Here is a 26,951-nt window from a genome sequence, read left to right as displayed (position 1 = left end):
CTAAACTTCTTCTCTAATATAGGCAGAGTGGGTAGAGAAGCAAATAGGTAACTCCATCTGATGGACCTTATTTCTTTTTATCTTCACCTTTACAATTAACCTTGTTTCAAAAGAACAAGTCTTCAAAAATTTACTTACAAGTATATCATTTAGCAAAGGCAAAAATATATTTATGTATCAATTATATGAAGTTCCAAAAATATTATCTGGAAGCATGTCTAACTCATTGATGAGAAAATAAAGTATTGGCTCTTACACCAGCTGTTGATTTAACATATTGCATAGAGAATTCAAGGAGAAGAGAAACCACTAGCAGTCTCCTCTGAATTACAAGTATAAGATTTGGGTGCTGATATTGCAACGGTAGCTCACTGCTTGCATGGCTACTGCTTTGGCTAAGTTCATTAATGCATCAGATTCTGTCTGACACCCACAAATCAGCATGGGGGCAGGGTGGAGGTGGCTGAGGATCACAAATAATGAGTTAAAAGACCTGGGTACTGGGGTCAGCCTTTGGCATGGTAGTTAAGGCTCTGAACTCCCACATGGTCAGCTGCAATTCAAGTCCCAGACCCGGTAGCTTGACAATCATGCCAGTCACTTATGTGGGTGCCCAAAATCCTGAGAGGATAATGGAAGAGAAAGGATGATAGCATGGCCATCCCCCTGGGGGACGGGGGTGATTTCTCACTTTCCCTCTATCTCTGGCAAGCACATGTGCCCTATGGCAAAAACAAACAAACAAACAAGAGAGAATTTTATGTGCCCTCAAATAAGTTTGGTTTGTTTCATTGTACAGCTGTCTTATAGAATACATAAAGTAAATTATTCTTTGGGAATTTCATTAAGTTGTGAATTGCTTTAAAAGTCTGCAACCAAGTGATGTGTCTATTTCACATTCCCTTCACAGTTCAATAAAATGTGTGATGAAAAAACATTGAAGTAGATATTTTAATACATAAATACATAAAAAATATCAGAATATGGCATATACTTAGTATTGATTTAGCAATCGGTCTCATAGTATGCTCAAAAGTTTGAATGTGACCTGATTTCTGGTTGGTAGCGATAATTATTTGCTCAGTGCTGTATGTACCTAAGGACTGGTTACACACCTATCTTGTCATCATGCCGCATATTAGATCTTATACATGAACAACTGTTTGTCCATTTTGTTCCTTTACCCTAACATGGCTGTCTGCTTCTGCAAACCTGCTTGCTCTTCCCAGAAAATGGCTTGTGCTAGCCGTATAGAAAATGATATCTAGAACCACATCCTGTACCTGTTACTGTCTTTGCTAACTAGTCCGAAACCCTTTTGTTTAGCAATGTAACTGCTTGCACGGAAACCCCACTCCCCTCAGAACTAATTAACCTGCTTGATTCAGCTTTTGTAACTGCTTGCATAGAAACCCCTGGTAACTGACCCCCTATAAAAAGACTACTCAAACTTCATTCGGGGCTACAGTTCTGACTCTTGGTCCCCCCTTCTCCCTGAGCCTCAGACTGTAGCCGCTAGTCAGCTAATAAAGATTCCCTTTAAACTGGGGACCAGCAGTTAGCATAATGGCTATGTCGCTGGACTCCCACGTAGTCAACCGCGGTTCGCATCCCGGACCCAGTGGTGTAGAATTCACGCCGGGCGCGTGTGCATGCATGCCCAAGATCCCAAGAGGAGAATGGAGGAGAAGGGATTGTGGTGTGACCATCCCCCCCCTGATTTCTCGCTTTCTGTCTCTATGTCTCTGTCTGTCTGGCGAGCGCATGTGTCCTATAGCAAAAACCTCTCAAAAAAAAAGAAGATTCCCTTTAAACTTAACCTGGATTTGGTGGTCGTTCATTCGGTGGCACTCTACAACATCAATTCCTTTCTGTACAGGGTCATTCATACCTATTACACATGGTTCACAGCATGCATTGAATTTATCATTGAATCAATGATATTATTATATAGGATTGAATAGAAAACAAGTAGTACTACTTCCAAAAGACTCGGTCACTCCTCAATCCCTTTTCTCCAATCCTTTAGCCCACCAGAAACCTAGGCACATATGAGTATAGTTCACATGTTTTTTGGCTGACTAGGACAGACACTTCAATTGTAGCCATCATGTGGCTTCCACCTCTGCAATCTGGTATACTACTGACTGTGCTACAGAGGCTGGGCCTATTTTGACTTTTTAAAAAATTTTTTGTTTTGTGTTTTTTGTTTTCCAGAGGGGATGTGTGCTCATAGGAGACAAAGAAAGAGGGAAAGGCAGAGGAAGAAAGTAGCCCCAATGGGACATGGCCATGGTTCTCCGTTTCTCCATTCTGTCATGATTGGGGAACTCACACACACACACACACACACATACACACACACACACACACACACACACACACACACTAACAAACCCCTACTTGACATGTTTTTCTACTTGCTGAAGCTAGGATTTAAACTATGGTCAGTCATGTGGGATTTGGCTCCCTTATCTACTAGGCTACAGAACCAGCTTTATATTCAATTCATTCATTCATTCATTCATTCATTCACTAAGGTGCTTTATTTTTGTTTTCCTTTGCCATAGGGCTTATGCGCTCATCAGAAAGAGACAGAAAGAGGGAAAGTGAGAAATCACCCCCTAGGGTGGGGATGGGGAGATGGCCATGTTGTAATTCCTTCTCCAGTCTCTTCTCAGGATTTTGGGCATGTATGCACATGCACCCTGTGTGATTTTTCAAGCCTCTAGGTCTGGGACTAGAACTGCAGATAGCCATCTGGGAATCTAGCACCTTAACCACTACAGAACCTGATGCTCCTACATTCATTTTTTAAAGGGATTATTCTTTGAAAAATTAGATTGCACTCCCAGCTGTTAGTAAAATAATTCTGAATCACACCAGCATGGAAGTACTGTAGTACTTAAAGAACTAAATTTCTATAAAAATTTTTCAGGAGTATATAAAAGGTTATAATTCATAAGGAAAAGAAATTCATAGAAATTAATCTTTAGCCACAGATAGACAAGTAGTTTGTTAAATTGCAATTGAAGCCAGATTCAATGAACGTTAATGTAAGAGCTCAGGTAAAATCATTGCTGCATTCCTTTAAAGTTCTGTGGGCTCACAAGATCACAATTTAATAACATGTCTAATGCTATACAAAAGACTCAAAAGCCAAGTTTTTATAAAGGGATGGATACAGCAGTTATAAACTTACAGTGGTACAAAAACTTCAGCAAAATAACCAAACCATTAAAAGGCACATTGCATGTTCTCTCAGAATGACCATGATCACAATCTATTTAAATTGTCACACGTAAACACTTAAACCTCTAGGGCAGTGGGAAGAAGACTGAAAGATAATGAATTTGGGTTGAGAAGTGCTGATGGACTTGTGGGACAACACCAGGTGGTACAAGTGACTGTTTGGAAGCAGCAGATTGAATTACTAAATATGTAAATAGTAACAGCCGTACTTTACATATCACCCTAACCTCTGTCACTCATCCTCCTACCTCCTCCTCCCACATATGCACACAACTTGAAGAAGTAGAAATAAGAAAAGAATGCCTTTATATGTTTATCTTTCAAAACAGAATCTGGTATAAAAGAAATGGGTGGTACCTATGACTTTATGTGCATGCAAAACCTGTTCTTTAAATTGAACAGTTTTCTATTTTTGAACAAAGGCTGGAGGGAGCAAGAAAAACTTCGCCCCAAGCAAATACAGATGTACATTTTTTACTCTGAGCTGGATAGTTCCAGATACTAATCTTAAAAAAATAAAAGTTAACTGACTGAGACTAGTAGAGGGTGTGATGATTAAGGCACTAGATCCCCAAAGGTTGACTCTGCAGTTTGAATCCCAATCCCAGCAGCTTGAAAACCATGCCAGGCGCATGTGCACGTTGAGCTCACAATCCTGAGAGGAGAACAGAGAAGGGATTGTGGCATGATCACAATCTGGGGGCAGATTTCTCACTTTCCCTCTGTCTGTGTCTCTCTCCAGCAAGTACACATCCCCTATGGTGAAAATTAAAAAAAAAAAAGAAGAAGTTTAACTGATTAATCAAACTGATATAGGTAATACCCAAATAGGTTGAAATCCCTGGCGATGTTATCACGTGTAGTAAAGAAATGAGATAATTAAAACAAGTTTAAAAAATTGTTTAAAGCATTTTGTTTTATGGGAATGTTCCTTGATCACGTGGCAAACACAGTGATTATTGTCAAATGAATTGGTAACAACCCCTATACATTGCCATAGAAACATCAACATTATCTGGAAACCCCATCTAGTCTTGACCCACATCTTCAGTTACATCCCTTCCTTGAGGCAATTACAATCAGGAATTTGTTAGTAATCTTTACAGATGACTCAGAAAGCCTTTATTTATTTATTTACTTATTGCCTTTTTGGTGAGGGGCAGCTATAGGGTCATGTACTTGCCAGAGATACAGAGAGAAAGGAAGAGGAGAAAGCACCATAGTCTCTCCTCCTTCATCTCTCCCTCTTTCAGGGTTTTGGGCACAAACACATAGGTGCCCAGTGTGTTTCTCAAGCCACTGGTTCTGGGACTCAAACCACTTAGTTCAGTCATGTGGGATCTAGTTGCCTTAACCATATGAAGGGTATGAAGCTGGCCTAAGCCTTTATAGTCTTAATAGATACTTTAATATCAATGTTTCTATCCTGCTCCCCAGTGAAATGGTCCACTTCAGGTTTCCCCTCTAGAGGAGTATTTGGATTATTTCTAATTTTATTTACATGAAGTTTGTGCTGCAGTAAACACATTTCTTTGTATTCTTCTTTCTATGGATAAAGACAAACATAAACTAGAAAGAAGAGGCTCATTCTTTCTGATGAAAATAAGAGACTCTCCCAGTCTTCTCCCTTACTTTTTTCTCAGAGGATTTACATTAGAAAATCTGTGAGATCTTTTTCTCTTTGAAAATTCTGCATATATTTCTATTTTTGAAAATTTCTTTTTATTTCAATTTCTTTTATACATTCAATCTCATGTTACTTAGGTTACAAAGTGAATATTCAACGTGTACGTTTCTCACCAGTCCAGTAGACAGTACTATAAAATTTTATCTTCAATAGATAATTATCAATTTCTTTGTCCCATAAATGCCTTGCCTCTCTATTTTTCTCATTAATGTCCTTCTTCAGACTCTATTCCTTCACTCACCCTCTTCCCACACTTTATTTGGAATTCACAACCATTTACTAAGTTTTTATAATCTTTAGTCATTCAGAAAATTATGCACATATTTCTAAAAGATAAATTAGCCTCTCATAAGCTTTCTCAACAACCTAGGACCATCTCTCTAAAGTGTAATCATTAAGGAAGATAGTGCTCCCTCTCTCACATTCTGTGGGATGGTAGGAACTAACTTTGGTGGCCACCAATCACAAACCACCTCTGTCTTACTAAAATGAGAAGCTGCTTTTTTCTTCATACAATGCCAGTTAACTAACACAGATATCACTCCAATTACTGGGTGGATTTAGGATGAACTACATGTGCTATAAATGTAAAAAGAAGAGTGAGACACAATAAGTGGAATGAAAGTGGTTTGTCTGAACCAGAGCCTAGGATGAATTCACCTGGACAAAGAGACTGATTCTCCAGACAAGTGCTCATTGAAATGGTGACCTACAAAGCTGATTAATATAACAAAGAGGAGGGCAAGAAGAAGAGAGGTAACAAGCTGTTTGTCAAGAGTTTACATTGGAGGGACCAGCAGATGGAGTAAGGGCTATATTGCTGGACTCCCATGTAATTGCGGTTGAGACCCAGACCCAGTGGCTTAAATTCATGTTGGCTGCATGTGTGTGTGTGTGTGCCGAAGATCTCTAGAGGAGAATGGAGAAGAAGGGATTGAGACGTAGCCATCCTCTTTGGGGTGGGGGTGGGGTGATTTCTCGCTTTCTGTCTCTGTCACTCTGTCTTTCTGGTGAGCACATGCGCCCTATAGCAAAAACCTCCCCCCCTTCCCCAACAAAATAGTGTACATGGTCTATTTATTTATTTATTTATTTTTATTTAAATTTTTTTATTTACATTCATTCACTATACATCATTACAGCATACAAAATGAGATGTCCCATTCAGAATACACTGTATATTGGTCAACAAATAATTTTCCATTTCTTGTTTCCTGTATATTTTGCTTATTTTTGCCATCCTTGATTCCTTCTCTTTCACCCTCTGCCAGGTCAGCTGTTAGTCTGATGGGATAGCCTTTGTAGGTAACTTGCCGTTTCTCTCTTGCAAATCTTAGTATCTTTGTCTGTGGTTTTGGTCAGTCTGGCTATAATGTGTCTTGGAGAAGATCTTCTTGGGTTGATTCTATTTGGGGTCCTTCGTATTTCTTGGGACTGGATTTTTGAGTGCCTCTCTAGGTTTGGAAAGTTTTCTTCCAGGATTTTATGGATTAGATTATCAATGCCCCTATGAGTCCCTTCACCTTCTGGGATGCCAATTAACTGGATGTTTGGATATTTAATAGTATCTAGTATTTCTCATATGTTATTCTCAAATTTTTGGGCAATTTTATCAGTCTTCGTGGTGGATTTTTCTAGGCCAGCAATTGTCTCTTCTATGTCTGAGATTCTATTTTCTGTATGTTCTAGTCTGCTTATAACACTTTCAAGAGAGATTTTGACTTCCTGTATTATAGACTTCATCTCTAACAGTTTCATTTCATTTTTTTGTAAAGTGTGTAATTCTTCTTCTAGATCTTGCAAGAATTTCCTCACCTCCTGGAACTCATCAGCTCCTTTTACCTTTCTCTTCTGCAGTTCATTGTCTCTCTTTTCTTCCATCTCTGTTAGCTTTACCATTATGAATGTTCTAAATTCTTTATCAGACATTCCCATGATTTCCATTGAACTGTCTGTGGATGAAGAGAAGCTATTCTTTTCCCCGGAGAAGAGGTATTTTCTTGCTTTCCCATATTTCTCGTGGTCCTGTGGTGATTTCTAATCATCTGATGGAAAGTGTTTCTTCCCAAACTTGAAATTCAATCTGAACATTCAGGAGCGTGCAGAAAAGGAAACAGAGAGAAAGAAACAACAGCAACAAAAACAACCAAGTAACAGCAAAAAAGAGGAAAAAGAAATATTTAAAAAAACTAAAAAATATATTCTTTTTTTTAACAAAGCAAAAATTAGAAAACCGCACAGTGTGCAAGTGCGCCACACAAAATCACTAGTTCTCAGTAGCCATGAAGGTCTCTTCTGAGGCCTGATCCCTTGCCTCTCCTGGATTGGGAGAAGGAGAAGGGATTCTTAACAAAATAAGGGGGAAGGAGGGGCTGAAAGCCAAGAAACCGCTTTGCCTTAAAAAATTTTTAAAAGGAAAAATTACCAAAAAATGAGATGACAGAGAGAGAGACAGAGGTAAAGAGAGACAAAGACAGAGATGACAGAGACAGGAGGCTTGAAAGTCTGCCTACCACGTGAGCTTATGGGCTGGAGGCTGAATTATCAGTAGAAAATCTTCATTTCTCCTATTCCCCTGAAATCACTAGTTCTCAGTAGCCATGAAGGTCTCTTCTCACATTGGTCCACTTATACAGGCAACTCATGGGCTATACCTTATTTTTTGGATCACGAACTCGAGAGCACTAGGATGAAGAAAGTGTGGGGTCATATCGTAAAATCTCTAATCTTTTTGCAGAATCACAGTTTGTTTATTGCGGACTAAAACATAGTTTTTGGTCAATAACCTAGACGGGTATGGAACGTAACTACGGTGTCAGGTTAATGCTTAACTCAGGCCTTTAAAATTTCGATGAACCTTGTATTCCACAGACTGCTCTGAAGTTACTTTTCTCTGTGACAAGTATTGTCAAGTCCTCATACCTGGGGACTAGTTATTCTTTAACAGGAATCTATAAGCAAGAGTTTTATCTCCTTGAATATGTAAGAGACAAAAATCTTTGCAACCTCTTACCAGATTTCCTGTAATGCACATCACAGTCTGGTTTACTACTTAATAATGAAACTATTTTCTTTCTCTGCTATCTTTATGGAGAAGTTTTCTGGGTTAGAGAGGATTTTGTTTTTAATTATACTTCCCAATAATAGTAGTTCCACTTCCCACTGAGACATGAATTAGCAGTATAAACCAAACCTCGTTCTAAAGGGAAACTTAGTAGTGTCTATTAATGTAAGTTTAGTCGAAGAGGAGATTATAAATACCTTTTTGCCTATAATTCATCAACATCATGGAGATAATAAAACTTAATACATGTGTGTGTGCATGCAAATTTAATAATGCTTTACTTTTATTCTTGTTTGTTTTCTGTTTACTGAGACTTGGCACACAAATTGCTTCTTCTGTAAAATGCTGGTTTTACATGCCTTGCCCATTTTTACTCATTACTTAGCATTTTTTATTATCCTGTTTATTAATCATCCTTATCTAATAAAATGAGCTGCAAATATGTGTCTTTTGCCTAATTTTACTCATATAATCTTGTTACACATGATACATTATGCAATCAAATGTATTTTCTTCTTTGTTTTCGAAATTAGAGAATTTAAAAGAGACTTTCTTAGGCTAATCTTTGCCAACATGCCAAAGTTTTTGTAGTTCTATTTCTTATATTTACATTTGTGTTTAACTCCATATTGTATCATTTTGGGGAGACAAGGGAAAGAAATACAATCTACTTTATTTTCTAAATGCCTTGCCAGATGTAGCAACCATGCTTGTAGATTAGTCCAGCCTCTAAGAACTCTTAAGCTTAAGCAAATGTATATTGCATGTTCACTGTTCAAAGTGTTCAATCTTTTTAATGAGAATGATTTGTAAGTGGAAATGAAAGTGCTCTATTTTAAGTTCTCACGTGTTCAGTAATACCACACATTTCAAGCTGAATAATGCTTTATTGCTACTTATCATTTTTGTTTTAAGTATATTTATTTCTTTTGAAAGAGAGATGGCACCTCCAATAGGATATTCACTCACAAACTTCCCATACTCCCAGCTGGCCCGTATCATGGGCACACCCATTCCGTGTGCTGTATCCACCGGGAGGTCCTTAGACTCAAACCAAGGATATTCCCATGTGAATTTTGTTGTGCCACCACTACACAACTGTCTGTCCATCCTCCAAGTTGTGATATTTTATACATGAACATCAGAGTTTTCAGAAAGCAAGTTTCTGAGCCCCTTCCCTAGAAAACTAATTGCTTAGTTTTCTAATTATAGTTCAGGAATTTTCATTATGTTCATGTATACATTTCAGGAAAAAAAGGAAAAGTTACAGTTTATGGTAACAATCACATTAAGAAACATTATTGGGTTATAGAAATAAAGTTGATTAGAAAACTGGCAATCTTATGATGCCACAGGCTCATGAAAAGAGATACATATCCTTGGATATGGTGAAATAGTCAATACTTTTTGCCAGTGTCTCAGTTAGTGTGTGCATGTGTTATTTATATATTAATTTACATATTATATACAGGCAGTGGATTTTTCAAAGTGGATAAGGAAACCAAAGTATTCTCTTTTTTCCTTCAATCACTTGTTTTATTTCTTATAGTTTACCCAAAATTCAATATTTTTTTGAAGAGGTTTTTGCTATACAGCGTGTGCGCTCACCAGAAAGACAAAGAGAGACAAAGAGACAGAAAGCAAGAGAAATCACCCCTCGGGGGATTGACCACTCTGCAATCTCTTCTCCTCCTTTCTCCTCTCAGGATCTTGGGCACACATGCACATGCGTCCGGTGTGAGTTTAAGTCACTGTCCGGGACTTGAACCGCAGTTGACTACATGGGAGTCCAGCAACACAGCGATTACACTAACAACCGCTGGTCCCCCTAAATACAATTTTTAAAAAGGTCTTTGCCATAGGGAGTATATGTTCTCTGGAGAGAGACAGAAAGACAGTGAGAGGGAAAGTGAGAAATCACTCCCTTTGGATTACAGCCACAATGCAATCCCTTCTCCATTTTCCTCCTAGGATTTTGGACATGCATGCTCATGCGCTTAGTGTGATTTTTGAGTTGCCAGATCCAGGCTTCAAACAGCTGTTGTCTTTGTGGGAACCTAGGGACATAACCACTATGCCAAACTGTTGGTCCCTCAAATTTTATTTTAAAGTTACAAAAATTGTAGCAAGAATTCAGGAGTTACTCAAAACTCCTAAACTGTGAGAAATGATAAATATAATAAACTTTTAGTTCCATATAGCTTGCAGAAAAAGCAGTTGCTTAAAGTACTGTCCACTAGGACTGGCAGATGCCATGGTGGTTAGGGCACTGGACTCCCACAGGGCTGATTGTGGTTTGAGTCCCAGACATGGCAGTTTGCTTTCTCACTGCCTCCTCATCCCATTTCTCTCTGGTCAAATTTTAAAAATAATAGTAATAAATAAAAGTAAATAAATGTTTTTAAAAATACTGTCCATCCTTAGATTACCTTAAAAAGGAGACAATAGATATCATTAAAAAAAAGGTAGAAAAAAATTGCAGTATTCCTAGATTTGGTCATGGTGGTACAGCCCTGAAGTCCCAGCTCCTGGGAGGCTGAGGCAGGAGGAGTACAACATAATAAAACCCTTTCTTTTATTTTTTTTAAGAATTATTTTATTTAACTTTATCCATTATTTATTTATTTTAATTTGACCAGAGAGGGTTAGAGTGAGACAGAGAGAGAGAGAGAGGAGAGAGAAAGTGAGAAAGCAATCTGCCAGGTCTGTGACTCAAACAGTGGTCAGCCATGTGGGAGTCCAGCGCCCTTAACCACCATGGCATCTGCCCGCTTCATAATTAGTCCCTCTCCAAGAGAAAGAGAAAAAAATAGTGCAATATCCCTGAATTTGAATTCAGTGCTAAATCAGTTTAATATAGGCTGGATATATTTATTTGCCTGATATGATCATTACTCGTTGCACATGTTTTGAAAAACCACACTGTACCCTACAAAAATGTACTATTATATGTAAGTTAGAAATTGCAGTAAAAATATTTAAAAATTAAAATTGGGCCAGCCTGTTGCCTGGTGATTGAGAGCTGAACGCACCATGCAGTTTTAGTCCCAGATCTGGTGGTTTGAAAACACACCAGGCACGAATGCATATGTGCCCAAAATCCCATGAAGAAATGGAAGAGTTTGCAGTGTGATCATGCCCCATGGGGGAGTACTTTCTCCTTCTCCCATTTTCCCCAACCCCCTCATCTCTCTCTCTGGTGAGTACATGCACTCTGTGGCAAATTTTACAAAATGAAAATCATATATTAAAAAAGGGAAATTTCCAAGGAAGCCAATTTCTTTCAGTGCCTATGTTGAATAAGCTTTATACACCTAACATTTGGGGTTTGATATCAACATTTCATACTACTTACACGATTGGATATTGAAATATAAAGAGGTTAAGCTTATACTTGACGTAGATAGGAAAAAAAATAGAGTATGACATGTCTTGGGTAACAAGATTTAATTTGATATTTTAAACAAGGGGCTATATTAAATGCTAATTTTTATTTTTTTAATTGGTAGAGGGCACATATCCTTAAAAAAGAAAGACAGAGAGAGAAAGAGAGAGAGAGAGAGAAAGCAACCTCCGTGGGGGGTAGTCATGCCACAGTCCCTTCTCCATTTCTCCATCCTGTTGGGATTTGGGAAACACATGTGCTTGGTGTGTTTTTCAAGCTACCATGTTGGAATTCAAACCACTTAACCATGAGGCTATGGGGCTGGCCTGACAAATATTACGTAAATCAGGGTCTTCTATTTTTTCACTTCATAGAATCTATTTGTCCAAGAGATCAAAGGTGTTTTTTCTTTTAAAATATAACATGTAAAAATATTTGTCGTATCTATGCAAGTTTGAAATTTAAGGCAAAAGGGATCTATATTTTATAGCCCATGAAAGTACTATTTATTCCCAGGACACACCTGTTAGCACAAATGCAATTGTATGCTGTTTTTCTGGTTTCAATTAATTCACAGATCTCCCCTATAGAATTTCACTTTATGTAGAAGACAAATTTGACCGACATCTCACTTTTCATTAGCTTTTGCTTATGTCACAAAACCCTTAAAATTCCTTTGAAAGGAATACATCAGACTTTGCACACAGTATAAAGTCCCTTAAAAATGAAATGCAAAGTGAAAGTGTTTTTTAAAGCAGAAAATTATACCTCATGATGCTTTTCTAGAACAACGCTACTTCAAAATAAAAATTTCAGTTAAAATATTTATTCTTCTCCTTCACTGGGTTGAATGGTAATATAAACGTGAATCTGTCTTAAGTTTCTCGGGCATTATATTCTAAATATTCAAAATCTTATATAAAAATGGCATTATATATTCTAAATATATTTAGATATATTCTAAATATTCAAAATCTTATATAAAACCATGGATGACCTAGTTCCTTTCACAACTCCTCACAATACATAGCACAGAAGCTGATATTTAATTGTATATGCTTTGAAATAAATCCTCTCTTTGACCATTACCCTTACAGATTTCAGAGGACTAGCTCCTGTGAGAGAGAACTTCAATGGTAATGTCCATCAGGCTCTCAGTTACGAATATAAACATAACAAGCAGGAAGAAGAGCAGAGAGAAAGAACTAGGGAGAAAGAAGAAGAAATGTTAATTTACATTGTTTCCAAATAGAAAAGACCAATTCCGGAGACTATCATAATACAGGTATGGCGTGAGTACTGAGTACACCTGAGGAGTACTGTATTGTGTTGAAGAGGAGGGACCACATGCCACACCAGCTACTACTGGTTAAATAATAAAATTGAAGGGACACAATTTTACATGAAGTACAAAAGTTTGGGGTCAAAAACTGCTAAACAGGAACTTCAAGGCTTTGTGGTTAAAGGAGTTGAAAATCCTCAATGAAAAGCAAGGCTGAATTATGGAGACAAAAATACAGTCAACAAAACCGGAAGACAGCAGGTAAAGTTTTATTACCATCCCAGTGTTTATACTATAAGCTACAATTTGAAAGTCTTACAAATCATTTAAAAAGACATTAAAAAGGATGTAAACATTATCCTCCACATGCTGGCAACAGCAAAATCTTGTGTCATCCGTTAAGTTGCTGAGCCACTAACTGTAATACTTCTCCAAACGCTCCATCTTCAAATAGGCCTAGGCACCTGTTGAGGCTGCCTTGCTGAAGCGCCAGCAGGGGAAGATGCACCACCAGCGTGCCATCCCTAACTGTTCTCCAGAACTCGCTCAGACCTGAGGCAGCACAGAGCCTCAGCCACGTCAGCAACACTGGGATTTGCTCTCTGCTCTCAAGGTCTCCTGGTGCAGTTTAATTTTGCCCACATCGTTTTCTTCATTAGGAAAGTTCTGATGGTTTGCAAGGATATTCTCCACTAGGAACCGCGCAGCTTCGTCTATGTTTATGTTATCCTGTAATACAGAAGAGAACAAGATCAACTCCTGGGATTAAGGCTTAGAAGAAAGCAATGAGTACTAATGAGAAGAAGGAAAAACAGTCGGAGGGGGTATTAGAAGTATACCCGCTACCATCATCTTCTCTAATATTGAAGTGTTTTTCTAATACTGCAGAGTTCCATGCTACTGAATAACGTGGTATTGATGCTATTGAGTAATGTGGTATTGATGCTACTGAGTAATGTGGTATTGATGCTACTGAGTAATGTGGTAGATGTTCCTGTTTTAAACTTTTGCCACTGAGCTAATGATACAATTGAAAATGAAGCTTCACCTGGGCTTCCAGGTGCTCTGCACTCCCACTCACATAAATGAAAGGACTGAAAAATCCCTGTCCTCAATATTTAATTCTAATGTGTACAGTACATTGTGGGCAACAAAGTGAATAAATTATGATAAAATGCACCATCACTTCTTCATCCCCAAGCACAAGTTACCACATTTATTTATTTATTTATTTGAGAGACATTTTTGCTATAGGGCGTGCATACACTCGCCAGAGAGACAGAAAGTGAAAAATCAACCCCTGGAGTGATGCCACAATCCCTTCTCCATCATTCTCCTCTTGGGATTTAGGGCATGCACACACACACATCCAGCTTGAGTTTCAAGCCTCTGGGTCCAGGATTTGAACTGTAGTTGATTATGTGGGAGTCCAGTGCCTTAACCACTATGCTACCTGCTGGTCCCACTACTTTTAATAATTAATTAGGCATTAGTAAGCCTGAAACAAGCCCGTGTGATGTGTGTCAGCCACCACAACATGTATGAGTGATCCATCATTAATATGTAACAGGTAACACAAAAGCAAAGACTGTGCATATTTTAACTTTTAATTTTTAAATAATTTCAGATTTACAAGAACATTGTTAGCAATAGTAAAATTTTCTGTATACCCTTTTACCCATATTCCTCAAATGTTAGCGTCTTAGCTAATCAGAGAACAATTATCAAAATCAGGGAATTGGATGATAACATTGTGTCGATGTTTAACTATCAGCCTATTCCAGTTTCACCAGGTATCTCAATGTCCTGTTTCTGACCCAGACCACAAGCTGTGTTACGTTGTCCCCTTTCCCTCGTCACCTGCAATCTAGACAGTTCTTCCATCTTCTTGCCTTTCATGACTTTGACTCTATTGGAGAGCACTGGCCAGAGAAGTTCCTCAATCTGTGACCATTTGATGTTTCCTTATCTTTAAATTCAAGATGTGTGTTTTTGGCAGGAACAAGGTACAAGACCTATGTTCTTCTCAGTGCATCAGGAGACACCCTTGCTTAAAGCTGCAAATGCCAAGTTTCCTCACCAATGAGTCACTCATTTTCTTTTTGTACTTAGTAAATACAAGTGTGTCAATATCTTATTTCTCACCATACTTTCTCCATTAATTTTATTAATCATTCATCTTTTATAGTTAATGTTGGGTGTAATGGTGACTTTCTATCTGCCCTTCTATATTTGTTAATTGGGAATCTACTGTTAGGAAGGCATTTTCTTTGCCCTTATTCATTTATTTATTGATATTATGAATTATTATTTTATGCTCTGAGTTAAATCCTTTACAATAATTTTTACCTTGTTGCTCAAATTGTCTTAAATTTCTGGAATTCCTCTAAGTAGACTCCTAAGTAGCTTAGGAGTGGTGGAAGGGTGTGGTCTGGCATGTCTCCATCATTTTGTGAATGCTTTCTTAGTTTCTTGTTCTCCAAAATATCTCAGGCACCCTTTTACTTTCTTGTCTCAGCCATGGACTAGGCATTATCTCCAAGGATCCTGATTCTTCTTACTGGGAAATGGTATGCATAATCAAATTCTAAGGCCCAGCTAAATTGATTGGTTTTATGATGCTATTGCTTCTAATCTCTCTCAGCAAATAGAGCTAGGCAATAAATGAATGCACACACATACATAACTCGATTGCTTATCTCTGTTTATATACATATATGCATATGTGTATATACAGCCTTGGACTGTATCATGCTCAATTATGGGCCACATATACATCGGTGACCCATGAGGAGCCTATAGGCTGTATCATGTAGCTGAAGTGAATAGCAGACTATATCATCTGGTTTTGTACAAGTATATGCTAGGTGTTTACACAAGGAAATCACCTAACAATGCATTTCTCATCATGAATCCCTGTCATTAAACAATGCATGACCATATACATGTACAAACAGAAATATATCTATGTATATATGTATGTGTATATCTATACACACGTATATATATATATATATATATACATATTTATTTCATAATTAGAAAAACTTAAGTTCATACTGACACCTCCAATCTGATCTACCACCACGAGGTTGTCTTTATAGACTTCTCACTTATTTGTAATACCATTCTCAGACACCAAGAAACATATCACTTATGTTCTTCCATAGCACTGACACAATTCATTTATTTTTTTCTTTTTTCACATTTAATCACTGTACATCTTTAAAGTGTACAGTATGTTTTTCCCAGCATGAATATAATGAATATTAGTCAAGTCAAAGACATTACCATATACATTATCATCAGCAGATAACATTTCATTTTTTTGTCTCTTAAATGTGTTTGTTTTTTCCTTGATCCTCTACCTCCCACCCACTATTACCCACCACCCTCCAATACTACCTGTACTATCTACAGGTGTCCTCCCTGCCATTATACCATCCAATCTTTCAGCCTATAGAGTGTAGACATTTGGTGTATATTAAACAGGGAAATACAATGCCTGTCTTTCATAATCTGATCTGCTTTGCTTAGCATTAATTTCCATATTCACCTACTTTATATCAAATGTCAGGGTCTCCTTGTTTGTTATAACTGAGTAGAATCCCACACAGTACATGTACCACATTTTTTCAATCCACTCACCTGTTCTTGGACATTTGGGTCAATTCTATGTCTGCAATAAACATGGATGTGCAAATGTTTTCTGACTGAGGGTTTTCCTATCCTCTGGGTAGATACTAAAAGTGGAATTACTGGATCGTGTGTTAGTTCTATTTGTAGGCTTCTGAGGAACCTCCATATTGTTTTTCACAGTGGTTATACTAATTTACATTCCCACCAATGGTGTACGAGGGAGGGCTCCCTTTTCACCACAGCCTTGTAAGCACTTACCATTCTTTAGTGTTTTAATCTTAGCTATTCGGACTAGGGTTAAGTGATATCTCACTATGGTTTTTATTTGCATTTCCCTTATAACAAGATACACTGAGCATATTTTCATATGTTTTTGGCCATTTGTATGTCTTCCTTGGAGAGCTGTCTGTTCAGCTCATTTTGCCCATCCTTCAACTGGATCAATTTTTTATTTTCTTTTTCTTTTTGCAGAGAAGCTGCTTGAGTTCCTGGTATATTCTAGTTATCAGTCACTTACCTAAAACATAGTAAATATATTCTCCCACTCTGAGGATTATATCCTTTCTCTAATTATTGTTTCTTTTGCTGTGTAGAAGCTTTTTAGCCTGATGTAGTCCTCCTTGTCTATTTTTGAGATTATTGTCTGTACTTTGGGGATCTAACTTAAAAAGTCTTGGGACCAGCAGTTGGTGCAATGGCTATGTCGCTGGACTCCCATGTAGTCACCTGTGGTTTGAGTCCCAGATCGGGTGGCTTAAACTCATGCCGTGTGCATGTGCGTGCATGCCCATGATCCTGAGAGGAGAAAGGAGGAGAAGATGCTGGGCACATGTGTGTACATACCCAAGATCCAATAGGAAAATGGAGGAGAAGAGATTAAAATAAATAAATAAGTAAATAAATAAGTAAGTAAATAAATAAATAAATAAATAAATAAATAAATAAAATCTTTGTCTACTCCAATGTCTCTAAAAGTTTTCCCTGTGTTTTCTACCAGCAGTTTTGTAGTTTGAGGTTTTGCGTTTAGATCTTTGATCCATTTTGAGTTGACTTTTGTTAATGGTGACAGAGAGGTAGAGGTCCTGTTACATTTTTCTGCAGATAGATATCCAGTTTTTCCAGCACCATTTGCTGAAGAGATTTTTCCCTCCACTGGATTGCCTTGTGCCCTTTGTTGAATATCAGCTGGCTGTATGTTTTGGGCTTTACTTATGAGATCTTAATTCTACCTGCCTGTTTTTGTGCCAATATTATGCTCTTTTGATAATCATAGTTGTACAATATTGATTATTATAGTTGTGTAATATCTGACCCTATTTTTTAAACTCCATTCCAAAGATAAGTATTAACCTTAATTTAACTACTGGTCTTTGAACTCCGGTGTCATTCAGTTCTGATCAACCTCATTACATCATAAAGTATAAAATTCTCTAACTACATTTAGAAGCAATTGTCTAGGAATAAAAATTGTCATATGGTAATATTATTAGTCACAAAGTTTTATACTTGAAATTCATTATTTTCTATAAAGGTGAAGTGGCAACCTTCATGAATTCAAAATTGTCTTTTAAAATTTATACCACTGAACTCAAGCAAAAACTTAGACATGCAGTTAGTTACTGGCCAGCCAGAAGTATATCTATTAGGGACATTTATATAGTACTTTAAGCTTCACTTTAAAGTTTTTAATTTAATTTTATATTACTGTCACTCTCTTGGAAAAGTCCTTATTTATTACTAAGGACATTCTGCAGAAGATATTTCTAATACATTTGTAAGGAAGCACAGGGCATTTCTGAAACCTTCACTCTTAACCAATGTTTCCTTCTCAGCTATACATGGAATCCTGTTTCTAAATGTAAAGAAGTTGATGATTTGCACAATATGAGAGCTCCAGGTCAAGGTCACAGGGCATATTATTTATGAATCTTACATCTAGATTCTGAGGGCACATTTGGATTTATTACATGAGTGGTTACCATGAATAAAACAGAGAAGAAGTTTAATTTGCAATACATCAAAATCCTCTACCAAATCTCATGCTCTGATAGACATTTGCATATATTGCTATCTTTTTCCCCCAACAAAGATAAGAAGTAAAGTGAATCTCTGAAAGACATACGGAGCAGACAGAGGACATGGCAGTCCAGAATAGGTCTTTCTCTACAGAAAACTTTCCTTCTGTGATTTTCTCTGCACTGAGACTAAGCACTCACATAGCACCCAACTCCCTGCCACCACTACGTTTAATTTATGAAAGTAAATTTTAAGATGCTGTAATATACTTATTTAAGAAAATGGTCTCTAAGTTAAGAGTATACAGTTAACCCTCCAGGAAATATTCTTTTTTTCAGTGACTCCATCATCACTCAATACATCTGGAGCTGCACTTAGGTATAGTCTCTCATCACTTGGATTTTATTTTGATCAGCACTGGTGAAAATAATCTTTCACTTCAAGGGTGAGTTTCTACTAAAGATAAAAGTAAACTGGTAGTAAATCCTAAAATGAAGGATACGATTTATAGGAAAAATAATAGTGTGTGTGTGTGTGTGTGTGTATGTGTGTATATATATATATTATATATATACACACACACACACACATATACAGTATATATAGTTATATGTATATATAGATATATATATCATGTTTATATATATGCACACACTATATAATACTATATTTAGTGTGTATATATGTATAGTGTATACATATATAGTGTATATGCATATATATGTATAGGAAATATATAGAATAGATACCTAAAACTGAAAGTGTATTAAGATTATACTAAATTTATAGTGTATTGCTTATTTGTCATCACAGAATGTCTTAAACGTTTCATCATTTTCATATAAGTCTGTTATTCAATCTTTTTATGTGGAACTTCTAATGCACATAACCTTACCGATATTTTATGTTTATGATTTTTATTTTCAATTTCCTATAGATCTAGACTGTTAAGATTTCAGGGCCAGCAGGTGGCATGGAAATTAAGGAGCTGGATCTCACATGTTCAACTGTGTGGTTTGAGTCCTGGACCTGGTGGCTTGAAAATCACACTGGGCGCATGTATGTGGGTGCCCAGGATCCTAAGAGGAAAATGGGAGAGAAAGGACTGTGACATAACCATCCCCCCGTGAGGAGGGTATTTCTCACTTTGTCTTTCTCCTCTCTCTCTGTTGAGCACATGTGCCCTATAGGAAAAACAAAACAAAATGAAAAACTAAAATAAATAAATAAATAAGATTTCCAAAGGCCATCTTACTGCTTTTTTTCTTCAAAGAACTTTTTATCCAGCTTCCATCATCGATAAAAATAAAGAAATTCTGAAACTACTATTCACGAAGCATACCACTGTCTTCTTACCCAAATTCTCAGAAACACTTAATCTAAAACTCTTCAAACATCATCTGAATAAATCTTCCTTCTGACCTTTTCAGTGCCTTCCTTAGCCATATGTGTAACATGCTTCTTCACCAGGGACACCTTTTATCATATTTCCATAAGCCTTTTATAGAAATCAAGAATGCTTGTGCTTGACAATACTCCTTATCCCCATCCATTCTAGTAGCATGGTAAGTACCTTAAGAATTCAAAGTATCTCACTTTTTGTCTCTCTGTCTCCTTCTGGTGAATGCACACGCCCTATAGCAAAAAGCTCTCAAAAAAAGAAAAAAGAAGAATTCAAAGAGTCATTTTCTTTTTGTTCTAAATAAAAATTCATTTTACTTTAACATAAACTCTGCCCTCCTATTCATTTCCCCATTAGCTAATTTTGAGAGCATTCTTGCTACAGACTGAAAGAAGCTGTAATATATCTTTGCTATGCTTTGCTTTCCTTAGACTTTGGAAAACCATTCACAGAAATCCATCTTTAGGGCCAGCTAGTGGCATGGTGAGTAAGGTGGCTAGATCTCACATAGATGATCCTACAGTTCAAATCCTGGACCTGGTGGTTTGAAAAACACACCAGGTGCATGTGCATGTGTGGCCAAAATCTCAAAAAGAGGGAGAGAGAGAGAAGAAGAGATTTGGTGAAAGGATTTACCTTCCTTCATGGGAGGATGTTTTCTTACTGTCCTTCTCTCTCTCTGTCACTCTCCAGTGACTATATGCCCTTTGGCAAAATTAAATTAGAAAAGAAAAGAAATTCATCTTTATAATTGCTTTATAGTAACTGCTCAAATTGACAATCTAACAGCAGATCGGGTTCATAAGCAAAGCAGGTCTCACCTTTGCAGAGGTTTCAAACCATCCAGTGAAGCCATGTTCTTTACAGAATTGGTCCATCTGGGGAGGATTCTGGCCACCATCCCTTTTCTGGTCACACTTGTTAGCTAGGAGGACAGTAGTTGCCATTTGGAAGATGAACTTTACTATCCAGATCATTTTTCCATTTTAGGACTGCCTCAAAAGTAGAACTTCTCGATATATCAAAGACTACAAAAGCACCAACAGCTTCCTTGTAGTACACTCGGGTCATGTTGCCAAACCTTTTTTTTGGAAGAAATATATTAAGAGATTAAAAACTCAGAATCCAGACAGATCTACAGTTATGTATTACCCCTTTGACTCAAGGAATAATACCTTAAACAAATATCTCCCATTTCATGGCAACATAAACTGATGGGATTAAGGCCATCTCTACAGAACCATGACTCAGCAGTAGAAATAGCAGTAATCTGATTTGAGCACACAATTATGCTTTAGTTTTGTGCTTTGTGCATGTACAATACATTCTTCATAAACATTTATATGACAGTATTTAAAACTACACATGGGGCAAGATGATGGTGCATGGGTAACACAAATGGACTTGCAGGGGAAGGTCCCTGGGTTTACATCTTAGAGCTTTCCTGTATACACCAGGTGCATGTGTATGTATACCTGGGATCCAAGATGGCTGAGTCTGAGAGTGGACTGTACCGTGGAGACCCCATTGGGGGTACCTGTCACTCTTTTACTCATGGAAGAAATAAATAAACTTAAAAAAATAAATCTATAAGGTCTGTCATTTCCTTCATCTCTCCTTTGGTTTAAGAGAAGTGACACAAAAGGAAAAAGAAAAAGAAAACTGGGAGTGGACCAAGATGTGACAAGAACAGAGAAAATAAAGCTTGCAGGAAGGAGATAAGTGCAGTGGGTAAAAGGCTAGATTCATGCTGGCCATGAGATAAAGTAGCTCATGTTCTCAAGTTCTATCTCTGTCCCATCTCTAGCCTATGCCTGCTTTTGACTGCACAGCATGGATCTCCTCTAACAGGCAGATATGTGAAAACTATTTCAGAACAAGAAGTGGCAGAACTAACTGTGTAATTATAAGAAGGATCAATTGTAGAGTTCTTCAAATGCCATTGCACTTTTAAGATAATTTAACTTATGTTAAACGTGTATTAAACTGCTTTTCTGAGCTGGTTGCTAAGTTACAACCAATCATAGCATAGTTTTCAGTCAATCACAGGCATCCCATCTTTTAAACCATGTTAATGCTGACAAACTTCAGAATATAAACAATGATTTCTCTACCTCACTCCCTACTTAACGTTTTTTGTATGAACTTTCCTGTTCTGTTGATTTAAATGCCGAGTTGACCACGAGGGTGCCTGATTTAAATCATGTTAAGACTTGCTCTATTAAAACTCTACTCTATTAAATTGGCTGGTTTATTTTTCTTTTAACACATGCTAGAAAAAATAAGCTACTGCTTTCTGTATTATGTAGGACTTTGCAAAACATGCTCACACTGTCTGCCATGTTACTCATCTTTGACACAGGAAGGACCCTTATCTTTGTCTTCCAGACACAAAAAAAAATGGCAAAAAGATACTTTTCCAGAATTACAGTGGCACTGACTAGGATAAGATCTGGGTCTTCTGAAAACTGATGAAAGTATTCTGAACTTGCAGTTGTCTTGACTTTTAAAGCTCATACCTTCAGGCTGGCAACTACTCACTAGAGTGTGAAGGAAACATGACTGGCTATCAATGCAAATATAAGGTTTGTAACCCTTTGATCTATGATACAGACACCCAGGTATGACAGGACACTTTCTTATTAAGACACATGAAGAAAAATAAACTTTACATGTTTTTCTACTTTATTTGAACAAATGCAAAGTTATTCCAGAATACAGACTTTTCTCCTCCATATTCTAGAATGTCATAACATAATTTTTATATCGTTTTATGGAATAATAAAAGAATAAAAAAACCAAACCTAAATGGATAAACTTAAAGTTTGTCTTGTGACAACTCCTAAATGGGTTGATCTGAAGCTAAATTATGATAGTCCAGAGGTATGAATTTGATTATGAAAACTGATCACATGTGAAATCCATTCTCATGTTTTATTTGTCATATTTTATTGGTAATGTAAATCTGATCAGACAACTGTATAACCATTTGACCATAATCCTGACATGTATTATAAAGTTAGCATTGTACCATTTTCCATAAATGTACATCTAATCATCACATAGGGTATGCTCACAGAGAATGTGCTAACTATTCAAAATCAATCTCAGTATTCTGCAGAAAGACTATAGATGCATTAAAGTAGTTCAGATTCCAATTTCAACTAGAATGCACACATTACCAAGAACGTCTAATTTTCTAAATTTTATTTATTTAAAATGAAAGAACTATGGCAACAAAAGGAATTACCTCACAAAGACTGTCTCATATTAGAAAAGATTAAGACCTCCAGATAATTACATAGTTATCAAAAGGCATTCCTTGGACCATTGCTTTAATTTAGAAAATTGAGTGCGGTACCAAACTAGTACAAGTACAGAAATCCAGGAGTTATACAGAGCAATTAAGCTTTAGTAACTTTTTTTTTTAATAGTGAATCATCTGCAAATCCCAATGTGTACAAATGTGAGGGAATCACAGAATCACGCTGAAGCCATCTCTAGGCCCCTGTACTCCTACTGCATTTCAAAGTTTTTCAGTAGTAGCCCTGAATGCAGTTTCTAGTTGAGTAGAATTTTTACCGGGGACAGTCATTAAGACCCTCTAAACAAAATAAAGATCTTCCTGGTTCTTCTTCTCCTTCTTCTTCTTAGTGTTGTATCTGACATTTTTCCCTCTTGTTTTATTTATATTTCATCACTATATATTTTGCAGCATATAAAAGGAATCTTCCCAGCATGAACACACGGCATAGTAGTCCACAGATACTACCATACACATCATCCTTACACATAATTTCACACTTTGTGTCTGTTAATTTTTTTTCTTTTTCCCCTGATTTCCCTCCCCCCTCACACTGCCCACTGTCTCTAGTATCTGTAGCTGCTCTCCATGCCATTATATCTTCTCATCTTTCAGTTTCCATCATGGAGTGTAGACATTCAGTTTAATAAGTAGAAAGAGTTGCTCTCCATGCTTTTATACTTTCCAATCTTTTGGTTTCTATCATAGAATGCAGACATTTGGTATACATACACGTGCACACGCACACACACGCACACACACACGTGTGTGCCTCACTTTCATAGTCTGGCTTGCTTCACTCAGCATTAAATTTTCCATATTTGTCCACTTTCAATCAAATGCCATGGTCTCAATTGTTTATGATTGAGTAGAATTCCATAGAGTACATGCACCATATTTTTCAATCCACTCATCTGTTCTTGGACATTTGGGTTGATTTCATGTCTTAACAATTGTGAATAATGCTGTAATAAACATGAATGTGCAAGTGTTTTTCTGACTGAGTATATTTCTATCCTTTGGGTAGATACCCAGGAGTGGAATTGCTAAACGGTATAGTAGTTCTATTTGTAAATTTTAAAGTAACCTCCATAGTTTTCTCTACAGTGGCTAAACTAATTTACATTCCTATCAACAGTGTAGGAGAATTCCCTTTTCACTGCAGCCTTGCCAGCATATATACTTCTTTTTTTTTTTTTTTTAATCTTAGTCATTCTGAGTAGGGTTAGGTGGCATCTCATTGCGGTTTTGATTTCCATCTCCCTTATGATAAGGGATGTTGAACTTCCTGGTTCTTAACAGTAAGGAAGTTAGTGGCCCCTTGATCTCTTAGTCGCTGAATGTTCAAGTTTGTCAGACAACTCCTTCTAGCTTGCTGGAGAGGCAGGGCAGCAGGACAGCTGGGTCAGTAAGCAGCTCTCAGAGTGGGGAGTAGGAGAGGTGGAACCTGTACAGCATAGTGAGAATCAACCTCTACTGAATACCTCTGCCAATGAGTAAGTTAGCCTCTGCTAGTAGATTTTTATCAAACCCTCTGTGAAACTGTCTGCTTCATATTAGTTTCAGAGAACACATAGTCCAACCTCTGAGTATTTCTTTCTACTAATCATACTAAGTCATATGTAAATATTTACTCATATAAGCTTTCTGGGAAAGGGTAAGAAAATCAGGAATGTCTATGATAGGGAATATTGGAGAAGGACCTCATGACTTAGAAATATCAATAAATGGGGACCAGATGGCATAAAGGTCACATGATTGAATTCCTATGGAGTCGACCATGGTTTGATAATTGGATCCAGTGGCTTAAACTCATGCCGGGCATGTGTGTGTGCCCAAGATCCCAAAAGGAGAATGGAGGAAAAGGGATTGTGGTGTGGTCATTCCCCGAGTGGTGATTTCTCGCTCTCTGTCTCTCTCTGTCTTTCTGGTGAGTGCACATATCCTATAGCAAAAACCTCTCTAAAAAAACAAAAATCAATAAATGGGGCTAGATGGTGATAGAGAAGTAAAATACAATGCTCTGAAGTACACCTTTCATGTGGGAAGGCTGCTGCTTTCATCTGAAGACCTGAGTATGCTGCACCTGTGTGTGCCCATGATCTGGATTGATGATGGTGGGAGTGGGTCACAGTGTGAAGTCCTCATGAGGGATGCTTTGTCTTTCTCTTTTTCTCTTTCACTCATTCCCTTATGGAATAAATAAATAGACCAAGAAAGAAAGAAATACCAATTCATTGTACAACTCATATTCCCAAGAAGAGGACTGAAAGCTCCCAGTCATGAGATTTCAAAGTTATTTTTCAAAGGGCCAGCAGGTAGAGTGGTGGTTAAGGCGTTGGACACTCCCACATGGCCCACTACCCTTGAGTAGTGGACCTAGTGGCTTGCTTTCTCACTTTCCTTCTCTCTGTGTGTCTGTCTTTCTCTGGCCAAATGAAAATGATTGAATGAATAAATAAAATTAAATAAATAATTCTTTAAAAAAAAAAGGAAGTTGTTTTTCAAGCAATCACATTATATTGTGGATCAAAATAATGTCAACACAAGTAAGCAAATGAAAAGAAAACTGAGTGCCTGAAAAAAAAAATGCAAGTCATTCCTGATAAGGGACTAATACTCAGGATATATAAAGACTCAAAGTAAGAAAAGAAAAAAATAAAACAAACAAAGAAAAAAAATAAAGTAAGCAAAAGATTAGAACATTTTACCAAAAATGTATATGATGAAAAACAAGATATGATAAATCCATTTAAAATAATTTTAACATCAAGTTAAACATTGTTCATCTAAAACCTAACAAGATGCAAACCTTGTTTCAAAGATTTCCATGCATGGATACACTGAGCTTTTCCCATTGTTAAGCTTAATATTGCTTCAGAAATAAGACTTGTGTCCCATATCTTTATTGTGATTTCTCTTTAGGTAATTTTAGTTATTCCTTTTCTACTGCCTAAAGCAAAGGACGCAAGAGCAAAGCACAACTAATTATGAATACCCCATTCTTCACCACGTTTAAATGCATGAAGGATGACAATTTCCTGCCTCTTCTACATTAGAAGTAGCCACGAGTCTAACCTTGGTCAATGAAATGTGAACAGAAATGTTGTTTCCAAGCATCACTGAGTTGCTCGTGTTCTTGTGCTCTAGCAAAGCAGGAGCCTGATGAAAGATGACGGTATCATGAGATGGTGGAGACTCTACCCTCATATCCACTGCCAACACCCCAACTCCTATACTCTATTATGGACGTACAGCAAAAGTCAGAAATCATTACTTAAGCTACTAAGATTTTTTTTTTATGTTGATTGTTACCTCAATACAGCCTAGCCTACCCAAATTGATACAACTCACAAATGTCTTTTTAGTTCTTCTAACCTTTCAGAACTCCAGATCTTATTTATACTAAAACATCTATTAGGTTCCTTCTATGTAATGCACTGTGCTAGACACTTAGAAAATAATGAAACAATGAAATGACCTTCTCTTCTAAGCAGGTCACAATCTGCTTGAAGAAAGAGGCAAACCGATACTTCAATGTTAGGTATAATTATAGATTTGCAGAACATCAAGTGGTACCAAACAAGGACACACATCCATTGTAGAACAGAGGCTAATCTTACTTGGTTTCTTAAAGTTACACTATCAAAAAATGCTAAAAAAGCTTACCCACCATGAAACTATAATATCTTCCTAAGTTTCTTTATTCATTTGTTTCCATACTTTTAACTTTCAGGTTGACAGCAGCAATGTGTGTATTCAGCCTCATCAGAGGTTGTGCTACCATTAATGACTAGATTAAATGGCTTCCTTCATGTTTCATTTCTGGATGCCAATTTACCAACAACGCTCTGAATCAACCCCGTAGAATTATGGCTTTTACTACTTCCCTTTTCATAACATAGCAGGAGCTATCTCTT

The 26,951-nt window shown here is 37.1% G+C and overlaps 1 protein-coding gene across 2 annotated transcripts in view; it reads right to left on the bottom strand.

Moving 5' to 3' along the window:
• Nucleotides 1–12,920: 12,920 nt before the first annotated feature.
• Nucleotides 12,921–26,951, bottom strand: part of RAB32 (RAB32, member RAS oncogene family) — a 28,043-nt gene continuing 14,012 nt past the window's right edge. For both annotated transcript variants that reach the window (XM_027765592.1, XM_027765575.1), the window contains exons 3-4: nt 20,549–20,652; nt 12,921–13,399 (exon numbers count right to left, since the gene is read on the bottom strand). In XM_027765592.1, coding sequence (XP_027621393.1) covers nt 13,250–13,399; nt 20,549–20,652 — 254 coding nt within the window. In that variant the 3' untranslated portion in view covers nt 12,921–13,249. The remainder of the gene's footprint in view (nt 13,400–20,548; nt 20,653–26,951) is intronic.

The sequence above is a fragment of the Tupaia chinensis genome, unplaced genomic scaffold (genome assembly GCF_000334495.1).
Source record: "Tupaia chinensis unplaced genomic scaffold, TupChi_1.0 Scaffold000008_1, whole genome shotgun sequence".
Lineage (NCBI taxonomy): Eukaryota > Metazoa > Chordata > Mammalia > Scandentia > Tupaiidae > Tupaia > Tupaia belangeri.
Note: the sequence above shows the minus strand (reverse complement) of the source record. Positions and strands in the feature narration are given on the sequence as shown.